At 43.6% G+C, this 26,134-nt stretch overlaps 1 protein-coding gene across 1 annotated transcript in view; it reads right to left on the reverse strand.

Moving 5' to 3' along the window:
* Positions 1-26,134, reverse strand: part of SUSD1 (sushi domain containing 1) — a 135,696-nt gene that overhangs the window by 18,724 nt on the left and 90,838 nt on the right. The window contains exons 11-15 of the mRNA XM_055579321.1: positions 22,523-22,614; positions 20,025-20,211; positions 8,429-8,525; positions 4,353-4,611; positions 901-940 (exon numbers count right to left, since the gene is read on the reverse strand). Coding sequence (XP_055435296.1) covers positions 901-940; positions 4,353-4,611; positions 8,429-8,525; positions 20,025-20,211; positions 22,523-22,614 — 675 coding nt within the window. The remainder of the gene's footprint in view (positions 1-900; positions 941-4,352; positions 4,612-8,428; positions 8,526-20,024; positions 20,212-22,522; positions 22,615-26,134) is intronic.

Here is a 26,134-nt window from a genome sequence, read left to right on the forward strand (position 1 = left end):
TTGAGAACAGTTTAATCTGCCATTTAATCACAGATTGCTAAGCAGATCATGAGAAGCACATCTAGATTAAGTAAGTCAATAGGAATGGATCATCCCTTGGTCTTGGACCTGGATTTAGTACAGATCCACCTTTGGACTGTCTTCCTCCTGGGTTCCATTTTTGGTTATATGAAGGATAATTCCACTTTCTTAATGGAGGATGTTTTTCTATATAGTGTGTGTGTCTGTGTCTGTGTGGGTGTGCATGTGTGTGTGTGTGTGTGCACGTGTGCATGAGAAGTAGCCAAATGGTTGAAAGTAGTGGACTGTTTGTAGCTCTTTGCTTTGGTCTGTCAACATGGTTTGCTGTTCCTCTTTTCCTAATGGGGATCATATGCCCCTCTCAATGCAACCCTTGTGGGATTGCCCATCACACTGATATCCTCCCCCCAACCAGCCATGCCAGTAAGCCCCAAACCCCAGGTAGGCTGATCACACTACCCCAGCTCCTCTTAACAGTGATTCATCCAATGGATAGTCACCTGCCTAGGAGAGGAGACTTCTGGAACTGAAAAACTGTCCCCACTGACGTGGCTAACGTGGGGCAGCTGCTGCCCGTCCCGCCCCACCACGTAGTTCACAATAGAAGAAAGTGAAGCCAGCTCACACTTAGAAACAGAGGAGGCAAGCGACAGAGAGAAAGGGAGAGTCCTACTCATGGTGTTAAGTGCCCAGTCCCAGTTCCTGGTGATGCCACTCAGGTTCTGATTCCATGCGCTCCCACCACCCCTGTCCTTTTCAGCTATGGCTAGTCTGAGATGTGCTTCCATCACCTGTGACAGTTTAGAAAGAAATCTCATTAAGAGACACTTGATGCTGCCGAGTGAACAGAGGAGAAATGAGGACAGAAAATGGTTTTACCTTTTACATGAGCCCAGACTGCACAGGCACTTCTTCTCACCTGTAAAGGAAAGTACAGCAACAGATATAACTGGGCGGTATGTGATGTCCATTTAAATAACACACCTTTGTCCTCCAAGTTGCAGGGTTTTATCTCTTATTTTGGACACCATGATGTTTAATGTCTCATCCTGGGAACCTACCTGGTGGTTCAGTGGTTAGGATAGCATCACCAGCTCAATGGACATGAATTGGAGCAAACTCTGGGAGACAGTGGAGGACAGAGGAGCCTGGCATGCTGCAGTCTATGGGGTCACAAAGAGTCAGACATGACTTAGTGACTGAACAGCAAAAACAATCAGTGGTTAAGACTCTGTGCTTCCACTGCAGGGGTTGCTGGTTCAAACCCTGGTCAGGGAACTAAGATCCCGCATGCTGTGCAGTGTGGCCAAAAAAGAAAAGTCTCATTCAGCTGTAACATCTTACAATTTAGCCTTATGATCACCAAGCATTCAAAGGGTCTGGCAGGGCAACAGAGACAGAAGTGACCCTAGGAATGATGACCCTAAAGCTTTCCAATGGATCTCAGGAAGTACACACTCCAGGGAAAGAGCAGGGATGGCAGTGAATTCCATTCCCCTTGCCAGCTCTCAGCAACTGGCACTGACTGCCTGGAGAATGACGTTGAAGAGGATTCCAAGGTCACATCCATGTTCAGCAAGACAGTGATGCATCTTATGGGCAAGGCTATAAGAAGCCTTGGAACATATAAATACTTCTCTAGATGACAGTTGAGCTCAGTTGTTCAGTCATGTCTGACTCCTTGTGGCCCTGTAGGCTGTAGCCTGCCAGGCTTCTCTGTCAATGGAATTCTCCAGGCAAGAAATACTGGAATGGGTTGCCATTTCCTCTTCCAGGGGATCTTCCCGACCCAGGATCAAACCCTCTTGTGTCTTCTGCATTGGCAGACAGATTCTTTACCACAGCGCCACCTGGGAACCCTTCGTCAAGTGCATTTAATAAAAGATAATATGCAAGAATAAAGTGAAGGGTATATTTCAAGATACTGGGAAAGAAAAAGGACCTCAAACAGCAAGACTGTTACTAGGGAATTGAGTGTATTAAAGGAGAGACATAGACAGGGCCAGATAAAAGAAGGGAGCTCATTAAAATATAGTGGCTTGATCAGATGTACATTTTATAAAACTCACTCTGGCAGTAGTATGGAGCAAGGGTACAGGTAGAAGAGGCAAGGCGATGAGTTAGAAAATTGCTGTTCAGACAGGGAGGTCAAAGGCTAAACAGTGCTAATGAAAGAGAGAAAAGGATGGTTTTAAATGGCATTAAGGTGACATAACTGACATAATTTGATAATGGACTGCACAAGAAGATTAGAAAAAGAAAGACAAGAATTATTCCTAGATTTCTGTATTGACTTCCCTGCTGGCTCAGATGGTAAGGCATCTGCCTACAATGCTGGAGACCTGGGCTCAATCCCTGGGTCAGGAAGATCTCCTGGAGAAGGAAATGGCAACCCACTCCAGTATTCTTGCCTGGAAAATTCCATGGACAGAAGAGTCTGGTGGGCTACAGTCCATGGGGTGGCAAAGAGTCGGACACAACTGAGCGACTTCACTTTCACTTTCTGTATTGGCAACTAGGAACACGGTAATGTTACTTGGTGGGGCAGATACATAAAAGGAAACACAAAAAGAGGGGACTGGAAAACTCATTCTTACCAATTTACAAAGCTCTAGTAAGGGCAGTACTGGCAGGTTTGAAATGGTAGCCCAAGATGACTAATACACCCTCCCAGACCAAAGTCCCAGCCTGAGACAGCAGCTCTGAGCAATCTCTAAATTGCACACATACTCTACCACCAGCGTTGTCTATGGCTAGAGATACCAAGTCAGGATCTCCGGGTGATATTCTAGCAAGGAGGCCTTGTTTCAGTCATAACGACCTCTGCAACAAGTTAAGGGCAATATATTCTGGACTTTAGTCTTTCAATTCTTAATCCCTACATAATTGTCACAAAACACCACCAGACCTTTCTGCTACTTGGACATAGTTTTATATCAAGCATGATAATGGCACATTTGACTTGTGTCCTATACAAAATTTAATAGCATGTTTCAGTTTTAAATACGTGATGAACCTTACACGCAAGATGCCTCAAATTCATCAGCCAAGAGATGTTTCTATTAATAGAATTTTTCTAGTTTTCATTGCCAACCAATATGAATTGATATCAAACTTTGAGTTCTCTGAAGGCAATGGCACCCCACTCTAGTACTCCTGCCTGGAAAGAAAATCTCATGGACGGAGGAGCCTGGAAGGCTGCAGTCCATGGGGTTGCTGAGGGTCGGACATGACTGAGCTACTTCACTTTTACTTTTCACTTTCATGCATTGGAGAAGGAAATGGCAACCCACTCCAGTGTTCTTGTCTGGAGAATCCCAGGGACGGGGGAGCCTGGTGGGCTGCCGTCTCTGGGGTCGCACAGAGTCGGACACGACTGAAGTGACTTAGCAGTAGCAGCAGCAGGGCAACCATGACAATGTTCCTTCCAGAAGCTCTTCCACCTCTGACTGATCGATCCAGCTCTGGCTATTCTCCTTGTCTGCTGCTGCTGCTGCTGCTAAGTCGCTTTAGTCGTGTCCAACTCTGTGCGACCCCATAGACAGCAACCCACCAGGCTCCCTCATCCCTGGGATTCTCCAGGCAAGGACACTGGAGTGGGTTGCCATTTCCTTCTCCAATGCATGAAAGTGAAAAGTGAAAGTGAAGTCGCTCAGTCGTGTCCGACTCACAGCGATCCCATGGACTGCAGCCCACCACGCTCCTCCATCCATGGGATTTTCCAGGCAAGAGTACTGGAGTGGGGTGCCATTAGCTCATTATAATTATTCATTCTGTAAAGAGTATACATGTCTCATGTTTTTCATGAGTTTCCATGTCTCAAGAAAGAACCACTGCTAGAAACACAGACTCTCTAAGGATTGAGAGATGAGAGTGGGGTTTATGCAATAGCCAAGGAAGTAACGGAAGCAGAAAATAGAGCCAGAAAATAGTGCTGAGCATAATCTGCCCCTCCCTCTTGCTTTCCAGAGAATGAGGGAAGGCAGCAGCCTGGCAGGAGTACAGGGAAGTGCCAGAAAGATCTAGATGTTCCACTCCAGCTCAGGCTTCCGCAATGCAATGGGATGAGGGCATTCCATAAAGCTTAGGAAAAAAACAAAACAAATTCAGTCCAAACACAGAGCCAAACAGGTTCCCCCAGCAAGTTCAGAATATCCACCTCCAGAAAGGTTTCACCTGCCCCTCCTTTATAAAGTGAAAGGGTTCAACACACGTTTATGGTTCTTCTATGCAGTGTTCATCCCAGATACGGGGAAAACAAATGTTCAAATATTTAAATTTCACATGAAGAGGAAAATATCAAATTCACAAGAGTTTTTAAAGAAATATACCTCATTCCATTCACTTGTGATTCGTAATATAATGCAGTAATCATGCCCTGTTTTCAAGGGTGCATTATAATATTTCCCATAGTACAGCCTGTCTCCAATAGGTATCTCCATGGCATCATCGGGAATATCCTTGGCCAGCAGTTCTGCAGTCACGTATCCACTGGCCTCAGAAGCTTCGCTAAAGAATGAAGCAGCCTCTTCAGAATCACAAGCAAATGTGCTTTGGAGGGCCGAGGGAAGCACTAACACCTGATATGAACTGTAAGAGAAAAGAAAACATCTATCAGACCCTTGCTTGGGTTGCGGCCAGGGGTGGGGGGTCATTCATTCATTTATTCACACTTACTGAGCACCGGCAGTGAGGTCAACACTTTGCTAGATGCTGGAGATACAACACTGGATAAAAGTCCCTGCCCACGTGGGCTTCACGATCTGACAGCCCCAACAGTCCTGGAACTCCAGTTGGAACCAACCGTATTCATGTTTCACGACACTGGGGGAGCGATCTCTCTAAGCTCTGGCTGCAGATGGCTACCTGGGCAACTGCCTGGAGCATACGTGTCATAAAGTTGATCTAATCAGTGATTTTTCTCGTGGGCAAACAAAGTCCAGCTGGGGAAAGGCTTTAGCAGTCACATGGAGCCCTATTGCCTACAAGAGTTAGGGCACTAAGTCTGCCAAAAGGCTCCACATAATCACATGAGGAGCCTAAAACAGAACTCATGTGACGGACACTCCCTCCAGTTCATGGACTGATACCGAAGTTCCTATGAAATGAATGAGAAGCACGGAGTGCAAAGTCACCATGAACTCATCTAGTCTGACAATATCCTTCAACAGCTGGAAAGGGAAAATTGTGTATGTTCCCTACATGTGGACAAAGAAACACACTAGCAATCAGGTGCCATATGATCATGTTTCAGTATTATTTATCCCACCAAATAGAAAATCTGTCAGCAAAAGAAAGTGTAAGAACAAAAACACTCTGAGAATAAATCACATCTTCCTTTCTATTTCCATCTGCTTGGGCTCATCTCCTAGTAAGTTTTGGGATGTCTGCTTTCTCTATCAGGCTTGATAGTAAGGACTTGAATGATTTGCATTTTGCAAATCTTTGCACAGTTCTTTGGCTATGACTGACTCCCCACTGATGTTTCTTGAGTTGAAATTTCAGTAAAGAAGAAAAACATGCATCAGCACCAAATATGATTCAGATAATTTCCCAAACTCATTAGCATATGTAATTCTATTTTGCCAATAAGTATACACTTCTTGCTCCACATTCCTAATGCCCCATCTCCTGCTTCCTAAGAGCCCATGAGTTACTAGGTTAATAGCAGGTGTTGGACTTAGAAAGTATCCATCCACCAGGCTCCCCAAATTCCTAGGTGTCCTCAGGCCCCTGATTTCCACAAAGCTTCTGGATTCACTTTCAGCAACGAGGTCTGTACAAAAATGACAAAGTGAAGCCCGCAGGGCAATGCTTTGTCACTGCCACCACCAGTAAACATTTACTAAGTCTCACAGCCTACAAAGGAACACCTACAACAGCAAACTTTCCTGGGGACTTGAAGATGCAGACACCCCTATGAATCACAGACACAGGTAAAAAAGTAAATGGGCAGCAGGCTCCATGCTGTCTGTAAGTACATCTTCAAGTCCCTCTCGTCTTACCATGTAGGTAGTGATGTTCAAGTGCAAGTTCAAGGCTCACTTGAACTCATCTGGTTCTGAACATTTCAAGAGGCATATAGCAGTCTCCCCAGTTAGTATGACCATAACCACCCGAGTCGCTTGATAATTGTACAAATTTCCAGCCCCCATCCCAGACCTACTCAATCAAAATCTCCAGTAGAGTCTGAGAATTCATGTTGCTGATAAAACACCCTAGGTGGTTCCTGGAATCTGGCAAGTGTGGGAGACATGAGCATGAGAAGAGCCTGGCTACAGGTGCATCATCCCTCAAGATCACCCGGGCCGGGAGGGGAGGCGTGGGGCCGGAGCCCCAGCTCCACCAAGTGCCCAAGCCACTGCCCCACACCCCGATCCTGGATAATGTACATGGCAGACTCTGGGCTGCCACCCACTGGCAGTGCTGCTTCCCCCAGCTCAAACCAGGTATTCGGGCCAAGGAAACCACCTCAGCATCCTGCTGGTAATCAGTGCCGATGACACTGGGGAAGCAGTCATGTCTGTTGAGAGCATGACTGTTCAGAAGGACTTTTCCCCCTCTTTCCCAACACTACCCTCCCTGATGACTCACAGATCTCCACTTCCTGTTTTGGAGGCACTGGCCGGCACAGAGCCACAAGGGTAGACTGTCATTTGGCTTTTCTTTCTGCCTTACATAATTACCTGGCCTAAATATCAGGTACGTATTGCACATTCTCTCAGGCACTGAGGTCACAACTTCCATTCTCCTTCCAGCAACAGAATTACAATGCCTTCCAGTAACTTGTCAGGAATTAAAACACAGAACAACTTAGGCCATACACATGCCTGGAAAGACTTCTGAGCATTTACTGGGCTCAAACGAACAGACACGAAGAGCCCAAGTTTCATTATAAATGGACACACAGATAATTTTGCTAGACTTTCTTTTGACAGTTTTGTGATATCTCATGAATTTTACCCTGATTGTACGGTACGGTCATTAGACTGAAGGGTCAGGAGAGCCATAGGCAGTGTGGGTTAGGTCAAGGAAGCAGGATATTGCCATCTCCTCTTTTTTAAAGTTAATTTTTATTGGTGTATAATGACAGTGTTGGAAGAGTTTCTATGGTACAGCAAAGTGAAACATCTATACGTATACATACACCCCTTCCTTTTTGGATTTCCTTCCCATTTAGCTCACCACAGAGCACTGAGTAGAGTTACCTATGCTATCCAGTAGGTTCTCATAAGTTATCAATTTTATATATAGTAGTGTATATGAATCAGCTGCAATCTCCCAGTTCATCCCACCCTTCTCTTTCCCTCCTTGGTGTCCATACACTTTTTTCTCTATGTCTGTGTCTCTATTTCTGTATTGCAGATAAGATCATCTATCCCATTTTTCTAGACTCCTGTCAGTAAGTTGCTCATCTCCCCAGGTGAACATCAATCTTCCTCTCTAAAAATGGAATATGTCTGCTTTCCTAATCCTGCCATGACCTGTGTAAATAAAAAGCTTAATTGAACACAACACAGTCCACCACCTGATGTAAATTACTTCCACCCTAATACCATCTGGAGTCCAAGAAGCAGTTATTAGCAATGCAATGCCTTACCCACATCTCAGTACTTGAATGAATTAAAGGAATTATCCAAATGACTGTCCCAGAAACCACTACACACACTCCAAAGTCACCCTTAAATAAAGGAAAATACATTCTGTCTTTGGCAAGTGAAATGATGCTCCTGATCCACCATCACTAATGCATATACCTGGAGGCATGAGTGCAAAAGATACTGCCTGACATGTCACAGGCACCCAAACAATGCTTATTCAATGACCAAAGGAGCAGATTCAGTTTCTCGAGCTCAGCTGCCCAAATGCTCATCTCTGGTCCCTTAAAAGTCTCTATATTCACTAAGGAGGGTGCTGGTTGGAATTAAAGGCTCAGTCTGTGCCCAGTCAGTGAAAGTCACTTAGTCATGTCCAACTCTTGGCGACCCCATGGACTATACAGTCCATGGAATTCTCCAGGCCAGAATACTGGAGTGGGTAGCCTTTCCCTTCTCCGGCAGATCTTCCCTACCCAGGGATTGAACCCAGGTCTCCCTCATTGCAGGCAGATTCTTTACCAGCTGAGCCACAAGGGAAGCCCAAGAACACTGGAGTGGGTAGCCTATCCCTTCTCCGGCAGATCTTCCCAACCCAGGGATTGAACCAGGGTCTCCTGAATTGCAGGCAGATTCTTTACCAACGAGCTATGTGAAGCCCAGTCTGTGCCCAAGGAAACAAAAAAAGAGGCCCATTGCCTTAACTACCACGGTGTAGCCACCTAGAGAGAAGTCTCATTCTCACTCGAATCAGTGTTTCCAAACACTCAATGGGACCAGTGGGCAGCCACGGGAAAGAGGCCTCTGCTCACCTGATGGGTCCATTTTTCTCCGTGGCTTTCCTCAGTCGCAAGCGTGGCAGAGGCCTTCCATGCACAGTGAAAAAGTCTACTTCCGGAAGGGGAGGCTCTGAAAATATGTTGCAAAGAAGAAAACGGGTGTGATCAGAACAAGCAGAAACATGAAGAAAGTGGTCCTCATGGGACATCAAGAGGCAAGTTTTCATGAAAGAAGTGATGAGTAAATTCAGACACACGCTCCGACACGGGCGAATCCTGAACACATGAGGCTAAGAGAAATATGCTAGACACAGAAGAACAAATATCGCATGATCCCACTTGCATGAAATCTCTGGAACAGGTAAATCCACAGAGACAGAAGTACATTGGAGGTTGCCAAGGGCTGAGGGTGTGGGTAGGGAATGGGGAGTTATTGCTTAATGGCCAACAGGGTTTCTGTTTGAGGTGATGAAAACATTTTTGAAATAGATAATGATAATGGTTTACACCACTGTGAATGTACTTAATGCCAATAACTTGTGCCCTGAAAAATGATTAAAATAGTACATTTTATGTTGTACATATTTTATTATAATTCTTTTAAAAAGCGATGCCCCAGCACTAAACAGAGGGTGGAGGCTGTGGTCATTTCAAATATCTTGGAAGATAGGTTCCTGTTTGGTGAGGAGACCAGCATATCCGACTTCTAGATCCTTTGGGGAAATTTTATTATTATTATTAATTATTATTATTTTGGCTGCTCTGTGGAGCTTGTGGGATCTTAGTTCCCTGACCAGGGATGTGTGTGTGTGTGTGTGTGTGTGCACGCACACACACACATGATTATCCTTTTATTTTTATTTTAATTAATTAATTTAATTGGAGGATAATTACTTTAAAATATTGTGATGGTTTTTGCCACACATCAACATGAATCAGCCACCTGACCAAGGACTGAACCTGCGATTCAGCAGTGAAAGCGTGGAGTCCTAACCTCTGGACTGTGAGGGAATTCCCTAGACTTCTAGAGCCTTTATAATCACACAGCTGTCTGCTCTTATCTTGCTTTCCCCAGCAACCAGATTTCCCAAATAGTTACTTCATGGGGAGGAGAATGCACTGACTGGTTGATACCGGGGTTCCATCATCTAACTGGGAGTTACATTCACCGTATGAACATACCAGCCACCACTCTGCCATGGGGGTCACACAGTTAGCTTGTGTTGGGTACACAACGCATATATAGATGTGCCCTATATATGCCTCACCTCATTTAATCTTCTCAACAGTGCTATCAAGTGGATGAGAGTTACAGAGAGAGATAGAAAGAGAAAAAATAAAATATGAAATCCCCCCGAAATTCCCCTGAATGCGGCCACAGTGAAATTAAGAACTAGAAGGCCAAAACAGACACTCAAGACTCTTTTACCCAATTAGAAAATAGATTTAGAGTAGAAATTTTCAATTCAAATTATAATTAAAAAAAAAAAGTTTAGACCTTCCAAGATAGGTCTTAAAGCTCTACTAAATATGCTATTTACACACTGCCTTTCAACAAATATTTACTAGCCACTTCTATGTGAGGCTGGGAGAAACAGCCATGGAAGACATGGTTTCTGCTTTCCAGGAGCTCAGAGTCTGATACCAGAGTCTTGTAAACAGGTGGTGCTTGGAGCTACGATAATGAGAGTGGTAGGAATGCAGGGGAAGAATGCCTGACCCAGGGCAGTGGGGTGAGCCTATCAAATACAGAAATTGATATACTCAGAGGCAGGAGGTGAGAGAGAGTGCATGCAGAGAGAGAACAGCAGGAGTTCAGTGTGGCCAAAAGGTTGAGTTCCAGTTCAGCAGAGGCAGAAAGTAAAGTGAGAAATGTAAGACTTCCCTGGTGGCACAGTGGATAAGAATCTGCCTGCCAATGCAGGGCACACGGGTTCGATCCCTGGTCCGGGAAGATCCCCCATGTGGAGGAGCAGCTAAGCCCATGAGCCACAACTATTGAAGCACATGTGCCTAAAGCCTGTGCTCTGCAACAAGAGAAGCCGCCACATTGAGAAGCCCAAGCAACACAAAAAGGGTAGTCTCCACTCTGCAACTAAGGAAAGCCCGCACGCAGTAAGGAAGACCTAGTGCGGCCAAAATCAAATAAATAAGTAAACAAAAATTAAGCAGTGTGTGTCTAGGTCAGATCTGAGGTCCTGTAAATAAGGAGAAGTCATCTAAAGATTCTTAGCAGATGTATATTTTAGAAAGACAATTTAGACAGCCAGCTGGAGGGTGAATTGGAAAAGAGCAAAAGCATAGATTGTCCAAAATCTGGGTAAGAAGTGTCTGAGGCCTGAAGCAAGTGATGGTGCTCACAATGGAAAAGAGGGGGCAGATGGAGGAGATACGTGGGGCAGAGACGGAACGGAAAGTGGCGCAAGATAAGGAAGGGGAAGGAACCTGGGCTTTGGTTTTGGTCGCTGAGTCAGTGGTGACATACATCATTCATCAAGGTCTGGGGGAAGGTTCAGCCGCACCTCACTTCTAGACCTGTTAAGTTTGAATTCCTTGTGAAACCATCCAGCGGGCAGTTAGAAATGTGGTCCAGAGCTTACGAGCAAACTGTGATGGCGACACGGAGTCAGTCATCAACAGAAGGGGCTTCCCAGGTGGCACCAGTGGTAAACAACCCACCTGCCAGTGCCAGAGACATAAGAGACATGGGTTCAATCCCTGGGTCTGCAAAATCCCCTGGAGGAGGGCATGGCAACCGGCTCCAGGATTCCTGCCTGGGAAATCCCTTGGACAGAGAAGCCTGGTGGGCTACAGTCCATAGAGTTGTGAAGAGTCAAACACGACTGAAGCGACTTCACACACACGGCGGCCCAGAGAGATGGTATAAAGGCATCTGAGAAAAGATGAGGGCCCAGAGTGGACCACCGGGACACCCAGGAACCTAAGACCAGGTGGACGAGTGAGAATTTCCTATAGTGTTTATTAAACACTAAGTCTAGAATTTCTTCCAACACCACGCAGATACAGTGGCCATACAAATCATGTTTTCCATAAATCTGTGGCATTGTTAAAGGCCCCTGGGGTGACTTGGAACAACCTCTAATGCAGTTAAGACAGCATCCTACAGTATTGAAAAGTCCACCACCTTTCCAAGAGGCGGCCAGAAAGAAATTCTATAACACCCCTGAGGCAGACAGTGGCTAGCCTCCTGCAGCCAGCTAGCAATGGGGAGAAGGGAAATGCAGACTGAAAAGCCCCACCAGGTTCCCCACCAGGGAACAGGAACATTCCAAGCAGCTCTACACTCCGCCCTCAGGCTATCACTGAAAGGCCCTTTCATTGGTGACATTTCTCCTCACAAGGAAAGTAAGTGGTTTTTATCACACATTTCCTGTTTTCAGCCCAGAGGGAGATTAACTGTTTACTCTTTTCTGTGTGAGAACCCTCCTCGGGCTCTTTTAAATTATTCCTCTGTTTGCTCTTCTCTGAGATGAATAATTGTAGGTCCTCTAATCTCTTGGCGAACCTTTTAAAACCACCCAGTTTCTCACCCACCCCAGGAACAGCAGAACAAAGCGATTGCCCAGTTTAGGGAAGGCGGGCCCGCAGCAGGGCAAGGAGGCCCCCCCTGGTTGTTCTGTGCCACGTTGCCCCTTTCAGCCCCACAACCATCCAGTTGATTCAGTCAACACATGACTTCTAGACTGCTTTCTGTTCTGCCTGCTCACCACCTTCCCCACCTTATAAATAGTCTGTTTTTCTCTCGAATACAAAAGCCTGAACTTGAGTAGACTGTTTCTTTGCTGCATTTTTGAGGTTAAATACCTTAGTGAAAATCGCTCAGTCATGTGCGACTCTTTGCTACCCCGCAGACTATACAATCCACGGAATTCTCGAGGCCAGAATACTGGAGTGGGTAGCCTTTCCCTTCTCCAGGGGATCTTCCCAACCCAGGATTGAACCCAGGTCTCCCGCATTGCAGGCGGATAACTTTACTTCTAGCCATATTTTCCAAGATGCTGTTTCCCCTCCCCAAACTGCTGTCTTTGGCTGGTCTGCTCTCCTTTCCATTGGCCTATTATTGATTTAAACCAAATCAGACCCAAGGCAAGAAATGGGTTGTGTCTGGGCTGGAGTTTTTCACCCTGAGTATGTGCGCTGGGGGCAGACCCAGAAGGAAGACATTCACTGCCCCTCCTAGATGCCAACAATGTCCATTCTCTCCTAGAAGTAAGTGACAAAGGAATTACGGAGGCTGAGAAAACTTTGACGATTCAGGAGAAAAGCAATGAGGCAGAACCTGTCCCCCAAAATATTAAATATACTATAACTTTACAATAACTAAAATAAGAAGGTAAAAGCACAGGGTAGGCAAAGCAATGGAAGAAGCTAGATAATCAAGAAAGAGACCCAAATAAATAAATGAGAATATAGTGTGTGGCATGGACAGTCTTTCCAAAGGTGATGGGGAAACTGGCTGATCATTTGGGGGGGAAAAGTTGCCATGTAAATTTAGCCTTATACCACACATCTAAACAAATTCCAGATGGGTGCAAGCTAAAATGTGAAAAGCAAAATTGTTAAGAAGCATTAGAAAACAGTAGAGAATAAGAACTGATCTGATGGCAGAGTGGGAAAGGCTTTTCTTGGCATGACCCGAGGCAGAAACTATAAAAGAATCAATAGAATTGATTACATGAAAACTTAAAATGTCTGAATGTCAAAAAGAATACCGAAAAGAAAATTCAAGAGTAGGTAACCTGGGGTGCAATATGTATAACAAAAGATTAATATCATTAATGTAGGCAAACCATTAAAATCAAAGAGAGAAAGGAAGTAACAGAAGTGCAAATGTGTTATTCCTCTAAGACCCACTAAAATGAACAAAAAGTAAAGGAAAATTTTGTCTGCACCAAACTTAAGCAAAGGTCCCAACCTTATGCTATAAACGTCAAGTAAGTGCAAGGAACTAACACATGAATATATAAAAGTAAAGATACCCTAGAGGTTCTTTTCTAATCCTCAGCATCTCCTAATTGGACCACGACCCTCAGGCATTGTGAGTGTGTTAGTTGCACAGTCGTGTCTGACTCTCTGATCCCATGGACTGTAGCCTACCAGGCTGGCATGATAAATTGAAATTGACAGCAGTGGAGAAAATAGAGCTTATGCCGTAAGTCATCAGGTATCACAAGGTGAGCTGAAACTCCCTTGTCAGAAAGGTTATCAGACTTGGCTTCCCAAGGAGAAGGAACCATCTTTTTATCTTTATCTCCTTCAGCACTTAGCACTGGTCTTTGTACATAACCAATCGATAGGTATTTGCTGAATTAATTGTTATGTTTCAGTATACCTTTCAACCACCCCAACACACAGAAACCCTGGCTTTTGGGCTTTTAATATAAAGAAGCTTTCCCATTCATATTTTATAAACAGCTAATATTAATATAGGATGGGCTTCCCAGGTGGCATAAGTAGTAAAGAATTCACCTGCCATTGCAGGAGATGTAAGAGATGTGGGTTCGATCCCTGGGTTGGGAAGATCCCCTGGAGAAGGGAATGGCAACCCACTCCAGTATTCTTCCTTGGAGAATCCCATGAACAGAGGAGCCTGGCAGGCTCTGGTCCACAGGATCACAAAGAGTCAGACACAACTGAAGTGACTTAGCACTCACACAACGTTAACGTAACATTGTGAAAATAACACATCCAGCCTGCTTTCCTCTGTGGTGTACCATCTTGTCTCTGTGGGGCCTCAGAGGGGGTGCAGATGCTTTCAGTGAGAAGAGTGGGGAGACATCCATCCCCAAACAGTCATTTCCTTAAGGGGCTGAGGGTTGATCTGAAGCTAGAAAGTGGCGGGGAGATTTCTGGGGACTAGAGGAACAGTTGACCCTTGGAGGTATGGAAGGACATATGTGCCTTCATCCTGGGCTGACCTAACATGAGGACCTCAGACATCAACGAATCTGTGTCCATGAAAGACTCTGAGAGAGCCTGGACAAAGAGGGAAACAGCTGGGATGAAGGCCAGCAGGAGCCAGGGTGGTGCCCCGCATCCAGCCTGCGGAGATGAAGCCCTCACTGCGGACACAGGAGTTCACAGCCCTTAGATGGTCTGTGGAAGAGAAGCCCACATCAGGAGAACTCAAGACACCTGGTCCCGCATGGTCCTTTCCTGAGGACACAACAGTGAGAGACGAGGGGTCAGAGGTGCGGGCAGTGGTCCCTAGTCCTGTGGCAGGAATCAGAGCTATCCTGGATGGACCTCTCTGTGAAAGGGATAGTCCAATAAAACCTGGGACACACCTGTGTTTTCAGTGACTCTCCTGAACATCTGAAAAGGTGCATTCTCTTTTCCTTATTACGAATACAGAGATGGGGAAGTTCTCGTGTATGTTGCCAGTCTTGGCACTGAGGATAGACTCAGGAAGAAATTATTTCTTTTACATATTTGTTTCCTTTTTCTCTTCCAGCACTCTTGGTTCCATTATGACCATTCAACCACAGATGATCACTGCATTGTGTCGAATAATATCTACCTGCAGGTACTGGCTTTCTCTCTCTCTTTCCTCCTCTCTTCCCCCCTCCCTCCACCTCTCCCTCTCTGGTTCTCTCCTCTCTCTAAGAAGAAAATTTTGCCTATAAGTTTTTTGACTTGGCAAACCTAGATGCATATTAAAAAGCAGAGATATCACTTTGCCAATAAAGGTCCATATAGTCAAAGCTATGGTCTTTCCAATAGTCATGTACAGATATGAGAGTTGGACCATAAAAAAAGCTGAGCACTGAAGAATTGATGCTTTTGAACCGTGGTGTTGGAGAAGACTCTTGAGAGTCCCTTGGATTGCAAGGAGATCAAACCAGTCAAATCTAAAGGAAATCAATCCTGAATATTCATTGGAAGGACTGAAGCTGAAGCTCCAATACTTTGGCCACCTGATGTGAAGAGCCAACTCATTGGAAAAGACCCTGATGCTGGGAAAGAGTGGAGGCAGAAGAACTGGGTGGCAGAGGATGAGATGGTTAAATAGCATCACTGACTCAATGGACATGAATCTGAGCAAATTCGGGAGCAGAGGACACAGGAGCCTGGCATGTGACCTCTATGAGGTTGCAAAGAGTTGAACATGACTGAGTAACTGAGCAACAACAACAGAAAACAGCATGACCTGTGTGTGACAGCTCTTTTAAGCCTTTGGGTCTACATCAAGGATGAACGTTCATTCTTCCCCTTGACCTAAAGGGTGTATGAATGAATGGTGGGGCTATTCTGAGGAATTCCCATCAACAGGCTGCCTGCGGAAGCGTGTGGGCCATGAGTCAGAAGCACTGCGCTCTCCTCTCATCTCACCACCCTTCTCACCAGCACCCTCTTGTTTTCACTGCAACACTTGCCTCTGTCCTTCAACATTCCAAAACCTTTCATTCTCCCCTGAGGTCAGCAATATATTTAAAGCGCATGCTTTCATCTTGTTCCCATCAGCAAGATTTAACTTAACGTAAGACACTCAGAATGGAAATTCCATGCACTTTTCTTCTGGGAAACCAGCTGCTGCGTATTCCAGGTCCAAACCCCTTGCCTCCCATTTCTGGTAAAATTCAAATTTTACGATTTTACTAAAAGAGTCACATCTTAGGCAACGAAGCATATCTGTTCTTCATTAAAGAGAGGGCTTGGGGTCTGTTTTTCTCTTGTTTGTTTGCTTAGAACTTTCACACTTGTTTAAAATTGCAAATTCTTTAAAGCGGGATAGATACGGAAAACAAGAAGGCAGGGTCTCAATGAATTCAAACAGCTCAACAGTGTCCCCTGGTGGCCATGAGCACAGATACAGGGTGTGTGAGCTACCAGGCTGTGTTTCATGTACAAAACAAGGTATAAATGAGGCTCATCAAGATGAAACTCTCTCTCCCAAATCAAAACATATGAAATGCTAATGTGAATCAGCAATGCAAAACATCCAAACAGGAGAAGGACCAATGAGTAGGAGACTGAATAGCTATTCATCTTGATAAATCACCATGGGAAGAAATGCCCAAATTGAACATTTCCTTCCAACTCACCAGCTGGTGAATTCTTTTTTGGTCTAAAGCTTTCATTAACTAACCAGGCATTTTCTCAAGGCCAATACCACCCGCTGGCCATTTGGAGATTAGTCTTCATATGTGTTCACTACAAAAATATTTCTTTGCTATGCTATCATTGTCCTTACGTGGGCTAGCACGATCCTTATGTGTTGGGGATTCAAGGCAGAACACACAGACAAAAATCTCTGCCATCAGAGTGCTCCTATTTTAGTAGGGGAAAAGAAAACAAACAAATAAAATTCAAAATACAAGTTCTGAAATGAGTTTTGTGAAGAAATTCAAACAGAGGAAATGGATAGAGCGTGATGGGGTGGTGATGGGGAGGTGATTTTTGAAAGGATGAATCTGAGAAGAAACCTGAGTGATAGGGCTTCCCTGGTGGCTCAGATGTAAAGAATCTGCCTGCAATACAGGAGATGTGGCTTTGATCCCTGGGCCAGGAAGATCCCCTGGAGAAGGAAATGGCCACCAGCTCCAGTATTCTAGCTTGGGACATCCCATGTCAGGAGCCTGGCAGGCTGCAGTCCATGGGGTCACAAAAGAATCAAACACGACTTAGTGTCTACACAACAATGACAGGTGGAGAGAGTACCTCAGGATGAGTAAGCACCAGATGGAAAGACCTGGATGCAAAAACAAGTCTGACCCGTTTGAGAAATGGCAAGGAAGGTAGGGAGGCAGCTGATGCTTAGAGAGAAAGAGAGAGGGCGGAGGAAGATGAGGTCGGTGAGGTAGGCAAGGGCCAGACTACATGTTCCATGGTCAGGCACATGGATTCTATTCCAACACTAAGGCAAACTCATCAGACAGTTTTGAGCTGGGGATGACATGTTCTTATGTGAATGTTTTTCTTTTTTTATTAATTTTTTTATTGGAATATAGTCGATTTACAATGTTGTGTTAGTTTCAGGCGTACAGCAAAGTGAATAAGTTTTACATATACATATATCCACTCTTTTTTAAGACTCTTTTTCCATACAGGTCATTACAGAGTATTGAGTAGAGTTCTTTGTGCTATACAATAGGTCCTTATTTGTTATCTATTTTATATATTGTTGTGAAAGTGAAAGTCTCTCACTGCTAAGTCACTTCAGTCGTGTTCGACTCTGTGTGACCCCATAGACGGCAGCCCACCAGGATCCCCCGTCCCTGGGATTCTCCAGGCAAGAACACTGGAGTGGGTTGCCATTTCCTTCTCCAATGCGTGAAAGTGAAAAGTGAAAGGGAAGTCGTTCAGTCGTGTCCGACTCTTAGCGACCCCATGGACTGCAGCCTACCAGGCTCCTCCGTCCATGGAATTTTCCAGGCAAGAGTACTGGAGTGGGGTGCCATTGCCTTCTCCGGAAAGTCTCTCAGTCGTGTCTAACTCTTTGCCACCCCAAGGACTATACAGTCCATGGAATTCTCCAGGACAGAATACTGGAGTGGGTAGCTTTTCCCTTCTCCAGGGGATCTTCCCAACCCAGAGATCAAGCTGGGGTCTCCTGCATTGCAGGCAGATTCTTTACCAACTGAGCTATCAGGGAAGCCCTATACATGGTTGTGTGTATATGTCAATCCCAATTTCCCAATTTATCCTGCCCGTCCTTTCCCCCCAGTAACTATGTTTGTTTTTTATATCTGTGACTCCATTTCTGTTTTGTAAATAAGTTCATTTGTACCATTTTTTAGATTCCACATATAAGGAACATTACATATTTGTTTTTCTCTGTCTGATTTACTTCACTGAGTATGACACTTTGAGTGATCTTCTTAAATATTTTTTATTTCAATTAAAAAAATTTTTTTTAATCTTTTGGCTGCGCTGTGCAACGCATGGGATTTTAGCTCCCAGGGATCAAACCCACATCCCCTACACTGGAAGCATAAAGTCTTAACCACTGGGCTGCCCGGGAAATCCCTTGAATGATCTTTTTAAAGCTCTGGTGAAGATGAAGACCGCAGCAGGTGACAGGCAACTGTGGAAGCAGGGAGAAGATCTAGAAGCTATTGCAGGAGTCCAAGCAAGAAGTTGCTAGCTTGGATTAAGCTGCTAGTTGCAAAGGCAAAGGGGGTAGAAGTGGTTGGATTCATGTTTATTTCAGGAACAAGCCAGCTTGTTAAGGGCTAGAAACTGGTGGGAGAAGCAGAATCAATTACAATTACTTTATGGCTTGAGCAGTCAGTGAATAGGAATGCCCATAACTGAGACAGAGAAGCCTGGGTGGAAAATGGATTTGTGGGGTAAAGACAAAGATCAGAAATCAAAAGTTCTATTGGTCTTGCTTATTAAATGTTCAAATAGGATATTGGAGACAGGTAGATATATGGAGCTCAGAGGAGAGAATGTGACTAGGACAGATACTTGGGGATTGTCGAAAAACAGGTATTGTTTGTAGCCATGAGACTGGTAGAGATCACAGAGGCAGAAAGGGTAGATAATGAAGTAAAGGGATGAGAAGGCAAAGGGCGGGGCAACATTAAAGTAGATGGAACTGGTGGAACAGACCGGGAAAGAGCAGCCAGCGAGGCAGCAGGATCCAAAAGCCAAGAGAAAAGGTGTTTCAAGGAGGGGATGCCAAATGCTGTAGAGAAAATCAGATAAGAATAAAATTGGCCAGCGGATTTTGCAAGATAGAGACACTCCCAGTAAAGCATTGAGAACAAATGCCTCTGGACTGGAAACAAAGACAGAAGAGGAGGTGAGGATGCGGCACCTCCACAACATTCTTGCAGGGAGCCTCACTGCAACAGGGGAAAGACAGAGCAGCTGCAGGGGATATGGCATCCAAAGAAGTGCGCCTATCTTTGTTTGCATTTAAAAAGGAGACATGACAGCCTGCCAAGGCAGTGGTAGGACCCATTCTTTACTGGGGGAACAGACTCGGCAAGAAGGGATGGCAGGATTAAGGGAAGATGGGGGCAAGAGAGTTGGGACCAAGAGAGAAGATAAAATATCGGTTCTGCCTGCAGGCAGCCCTGGGAGACTTTGGGAGTAGGAAGTCCTCACCTGATTTCTTCTCATTTATCAGGGAAATAAGACACAAGAAACTAATACTCTGATAATTAGCTCAGAGTGTGTGTGTTGGGGGGCTGGAGGACACCATCACAGATTTGAGGCGAGATGAGAAAATGAGTGGAAAGTGATTTTCTAGGGTACTAGAGCGGGACTGCCAGTCATTCTCCCCCGGAGGGTAACCCACTCTTAAGGTACTTGTAACAGAATCACAAATACGTTACTGAGAAAGAAACAGTCAGAGGACAAATTCTTCTTAAGGATGAAATAGTTCAAATATCCAGAAGGAATGTAACCAACACTCATGGATACACTCCCCAGATTTATTCAATGCTGCTATTTTGTTTTAGATATCTTTTAAGAAATAAAACATTACAGTTTCAGGGAAGTCCCTTGAGAACCTCTCTCCAATCTTCATATCATTCTTCCTCGTTCTCTTAAAGTTCATCATATAATGATAAAAAGTAATAGTGTGCCTCTTTGTTTGAGCCTATACAGCTCTGCGGCGATTTCATTCGGCCAAATGCTGTTATTCAAGATTTACCTGTTATCTGGGTTGTCAGGGAGATGACCACAGGAAGTTGGGAGGACAAAGCCTGGAGGCTGACACTGTAGTTGGTACCTGGACTCAGGTCCAAACACGTCTCAGGAGTCTGACTGCTGGCAGTGATATTAAATATCATTTCCTGGGCAAATCCTTTTTGATACCATCTCTGGCCCCAAATGTGGACCTGAAACATAGAAAAGTTCACCAGGTAAATAACTAGCTTGAAAGGTTGAATGCCTGGATACTTACTTTTTCTCATGAGCACTCTTGCTCTCCATTCTAAAGTTCCTCTAAAATGTGAAATACATTATGTGGTATCCTGGATGGGAGGAGGGTTTGGGAGAGGATGCATATATGTATATGAATGGCTGAGTCCCTTTGCTGTTCCCCTGAAACTACCAGAACATTGTCAATAGGCTATGCCCCAACACAAAATAAAAAGTTTAAAGTCTGAGAAAACAAATATGAAATACAAGTAGAGCTGTAATACTATAAATATTTGGGAAGTCCATAATTATAATATCATCAGTAAAATAAATATATTTTTAAATCAAAATGCACATCAGGCCCTGAAACTGACGAGTTTCTCATTTTTTGTTCCCACACACATAATGGCACATGCCCAGTGAGAAAGCCTGTTGGCAAAACTGAAGAAGGAAGGCCAGAGAACAATTTTCTAGGAAAAAGAAAAAAAATAATAATCTGAACTAAGGCTTTTCCAGAGCAGGGTGTGCGTTAGGCTACTCCTAGCCGGTTTCTGGTAAGACCTGGGAAGGGTTTTTCTCCCCTCTCACCACCTTCTGACATTCCCAGCATCTGGACCAACAGATCTACTTTTCTTCCTACTTAATTTCTTCTAGCAGCAGCTCATCCCATGGTCTGTACCTTTGCTATAAACATATTTAGCTTTAAAAGTTCCCCCTTGACTCTCTAAGCAACACATTCAGACCCTTATCAGAGGCACTGGTGCAGAGAGACACACACCCACGAAAAGTCACTGGCTTCCTTCCATGGATACTGCCTGAACCTCGGCTCTGTGTCAGACTATGTGACACAGAGAAACTCTCATGTCTTTCTCATCAATCCCCAAAGTCTCTGACTTCAAACATGTGGCAGAAATGCCCACTTTCGTGCTTCTTCTTTTTTTCTAAGAATTGCATTCAGTTTTTATTTTATGTTTTTAATTTTTATTGGAGTATAGTTAATTTACAATGTTGTGTTAATTTCAGGTGCACAGCAAAGGGAATCAGTTATACGCATACATATATCCACTTTTTTAAGATTCTTTTTCATATAGCCTATTAGAGAGTATTGAGTAGAGTTCCCTGTGCTATACCCTAGGCTCTTACCAGTTCTCTATTTTATATATGATAGTATGTATATGCCAGTCCCTGGGCCTCCCAGGTGGCACTAAGACATAAGAGATGTAGGTTCAGTCCCTGGGTTGGGAAGACCCCCTGGAGGAGGGCATGGCAACCCAGTCCAGTATTCTTGCTTGGAGAATACTGGAATGAATGACTTGCTTCTCTGTTACAAGTACCTCCCACGGACAGATGAGCCTGGTGGGCTACGGTCCACAGGGTCCCACAGAGTCAGACACGACTGCAGTGACTTAGCACGCACGTCAGTCCCAATCTCCCAATTTATCCCTCCCTCTCTTATCCCCTACCTCTAGTTCATTTGTACCCTTTTTTCACACTGGAGGATAATTGCTTTACAATGTCGTGTTGGTTTCTGCCATACAACAACGTGAATCAGCCGTAAGTATACACATGTCCCCTCCTTCTTGAAGCTCGCTCCCACCACTCCACGCCATCCTACCCATCTAGGTTGTCACAGAGTACTGGGTTGAGCCTTCTTTATTATACAGCAACTTCCCACTAGCTATCTGTTTTATATATGCTAATGTGTATATTTCAATGCTGCTCTCTCAGTTCAGTCCACCCTCCCCTTCCCCTGCTAAATCCACAAGTCTGTTCTCCATGTCTGACAGGCATTAGTACCTGCAAATAGGCATTAGTAACTTTTTTTTTTTAGATTCCACATATAAATGATATCATATGATATTTTTATTTCTCTGTCTGACTTATTCACTCAGTATGACAATCTTTGGATCCATCCATGTTGCTGCAAATAGCATTATTTTGCTTTTTTAATGGCTGAGTAATAGTCCTTTGTATGTATGTTACACATCTTTATCCATTCCTCTGTTGATGGACATTGAGGTTGCTTCCATGCCCTAGCTACTGTAAATAGTGCTACAATGAACATTGGGGTGCATGTATCTTTTTGAATGATGTTTTCTCAGGGTATTTGCTCAGCAGTGGGATTCCTGGCTTATATGGTTCTTGCTTCTTATTGTGATTGTAACTATAAATCTTTCATTGATTATGGAAGCTATATAAGTGGGTTTTTTTGGGGGGGGGTTGTTAATATTTTTTGAACCTCTCACACAAGACAAACACCTAAAAAAAGAATAAGTTTCAGTAACTTACTAAATACATCTCCTCTATATCAGCTGTCTTCATACTTCTCCATCTCAAGCAGGTTTCATTAAATATTGAAATGTTACTGATGGTTTGTTTTACTGCAAGAGGAAAAGAATGAGAAATCAACTTACACCTTATACCAAAATACTACTTTCTGATTGAACAATCTTCCAAAGATAAGCATTTACAAGAGGATGCCTTCTGCACTATTTCAGTTTAGAAACTAGTGATAGCAGTCCAAGAAACCCCACTTTTATATTCCTGTAAACTCAGTCCTGATGAAAGATTCATGACCAAAAGATACCCAATCAGAGGATCCTTCTTAAAAATTATGTGTCTATTCACTGCAAATTCCCTTGGTTTCCTAAGCTAAAACTCATTGTCTTTGCCTTGGACAAACCTCATTTAGACAAAAAAGCACCAGTTTGAAATTCTGAGCTGAGAGCAACATTTCAGCAGAGAACTGATAATTGCTCCCTGAGGAAATAAAAAAGGCCACCTCAAACAGTCAGGCTTTTCATGATGGAAAGCGGGGAATGGTCCCTCTTGGTTTGGGCTTCCTCATCTTTTATTACCAAAGAACCATTCGTTGGTCTCTGCTCAATGTCATGGTAATCAATCCAAAAGATAGTTCAGATCTGGTACTGTGTAATATAGAGGCACATTCTTCAAGCTTTTAAAATAAAGACTGTGAAAGTGTTAATCGATCAGTCGTGTCCAATTCTCTGTGATTATGTGGACTGTAGCCCACCAGACTCCTCTGTTCATGGGATTCTCCAGGAAGGAATACTGGAGTGGGTAGCCATTCCCTTCTCCAGGGGATCTTCCTGACCCACGGATCAGACCTGGGTCTCCTGCATTGCAGGAGACTCTACTGCCTGAGCCACCAGGGAAGCCCCAAATAAAGACTAGTTGTTCAAAACTCTGGTATCAGAGGTTACTTCCTTCAAAGATGATCCCTGTCCCTAAACTGAAAACAATATATCAGACTTGCTAAGAATTTTCATAGGAACACTGTGATGATTAATATGTGATAAAGACAACTCCCAAAGCACTGAAAAAAAAGAAAATCTCATGAGAGCCAACCCTATTGTGTAACCCCCTCAATTAACAGGTTCCTTTGAAAGAAGCCAAGCCAATGGACGTGACCCCTTTTTATGGACTGGGCAGCTTTGCCCGAAGAAAACCTGTTCCACAGGTCACAAGCTTTACTTCAAATGTTGTAAGACAAAGTAGGGAAGAAAGTATAGGTGATTCAGGATAAGGCAATCTCACTACTAGGTATAGAAGATGGTTTTAGAGATAAATAGTAGTGATTCCAGGAAACTCACACTTCTTAAATTTTCAAAACATATATAATTTTAATAGTATTTAAACAGTTCCAGATCGTACAAAAAGGTAGCAAGTTTCCAATTCATTCAGTAGGACCGGATAATTGACAATGCCCAAGCTATAAAAAATGGCACAACCAATAACTAAACATGCTATGCCAAACTCAGTTATAAATATAAATACAAAAATACAAAATCAAATAATAGCAAATAGAAGTCAGCAATACATTCAAAGAGCAGTATACTAAAAACAAGGGAGATTTACTCCAGGAATACAGAGATGATCATTATTGCTGCTGCTGCTGCTAAGTCACTTCAGTCATGTCTGACTCTTTGCGACCCCATAGACAGCAGCCCACCAGGCTCCCCCGTCCCTGGGATTCTCCAGGCAAGAACACTGGAGTGGGTTGCCATTTCCTTCTCCAATGCATGAAAGTGAAAAGTGAAAGTGAAGTTGCTCAGTCGTGTCCGATTCTGTGTGACCCCATGGACTGCAGCCTACCAGGCTCCTCCATCCATGGGATTTTCCAGGCAAGAGTACTGGAGTGGGGTGCCATTGCCTTCTCTGTGATCATTATTAGGAAAGACATTAATAGATCAAAAGAGAAAAACCATACAGTCACTTTTATAATCATAATGGTTAATACATTTAATGGACATTCCTTTCTAGAAATCTTCATAAACTAGGATTTAATTTGATAGAAACTCGCTGATTTAAAAGAGTGTTTATTAGAAAACACCATACTTAGTGGTAAAACAATGAAGCGATTTCTAGAAAAGTTAAGAACAATCCAAGGATGCATGGCCTGACAGCTGCTATTTAGCCCTTTTGTTGTTGTTTAGCCCCTGAGTCATGTCCGACTCTTTTGCAACCTTGTCAAGTTCCTCTATACTCAGGAGATTCTAGACAATGCAGACCTAGGCAATGAAAAGATGAGCTATAAATGCCAGAAAGAAAAGGATCAAATTATGCAACTGCTAGTGAATCGAAAAGAATCAACTAAAAAACAAATATACGATAGAAAAACAAATAATAGGAATTTGGCAAAGTGCACCCAAAGGTAAGAACATAGAAAAACTAACAGTTTTCTACATATCTGCAAGAACAAGTATGGTGGGCCGAATAATGGTCCCTCCAAAGATGTCCACATCCTAGTTCCTAGAATCTGTATCATGTTACCTTAATGGCATAAAGACTTTGCAAATGTAATTACAGTGTGGAAGATTATCCTGGATTATTCAGATGGGCTCAATGCAGTGACAAGGGTTCTTAAAAGAAGGAGACAAGATCAGAGCCAGAGAGAAATTTAAGGTTAAACTGAGGAGCTTTAAAGAATGAGGATGGGGCCACAAGCCAAGGCATATAGGCAGGCTCTAGAAACCAGAAAGGGCAAGGAAATGGATTCTCCCTTTGAGCCCCCAGGATGAACACAGGCCTGCTCACACAAGTAAACTGAAACCACAAATAAAACAGAAAAATTAAAAGATCTCTATTCATAAGAGAAGAAACCATGAACAAACTTCAAATTACTAGAAATAAATCTAAGTAGAAATGTCCAAGACTTACATTGTGGCAGGAAAATCGAAATAATACTTTTCTTAAACAGACATGAGACTTTTCTTTCCTGATAAACAAGGAAAATAAGGAAACAATGAACAAGCTGGGGAAACAGCATAAATAAGCCTAAAAGAGGTAAGCAATCTTGATTATTCTTTAGCTGTTACTACAAACACTTGTAGCTAGATTTGTCCTTCACAGAGCTAAACAAAACTAATTACTCTCTGATTCCATATAAACTATACTCTGCACCTGGCATTCTTCTCTTGTAGCATTCTACATTTCAAAAAGGTCACAGGTTGATAACTTCAGAGACACCAGACCCGGCAGCTGTAGCCATTTTGAAATTTTACCAAAAAAAAGGCAAAACATTCATTAGGATATAAAATTTTTTCCCTGTCTCCCAGAGAGCAGGGCACAGCTCCTGAAGCACTGGCCTACTGTGCTTCCCCGTTGCCTGGCAAAGAATAAATCTACTTTTTTATTTTCTCCAAACTCTGCCTCCATATTTCTATTTGGCATCATTTGGACAGGGAGTCAAGATTTTGGCAACAACATGAAGATTTTTTTTCTCTGAAGGACATGAAGGAAAACAATAAAGAGAAAAATGCCACATCCTTGAATGAAAAGATAAGAAAGTGCAGATACCAATTCTCCACCAAGTAATCTACAAGCGGAATGTACTTCCAAAGGTGATTCCATGGTCCTTTTTGGAATAAGTTTACTCCT

Source organism: Bubalus kerabau, chromosome 4, assembly GCF_029407905.1.
Source record: "Bubalus kerabau isolate K-KA32 ecotype Philippines breed swamp buffalo chromosome 4, PCC_UOA_SB_1v2, whole genome shotgun sequence".
NCBI lineage: Eukaryota > Metazoa > Chordata > Mammalia > Artiodactyla > Bovidae > Bubalus > Bubalus kerabau.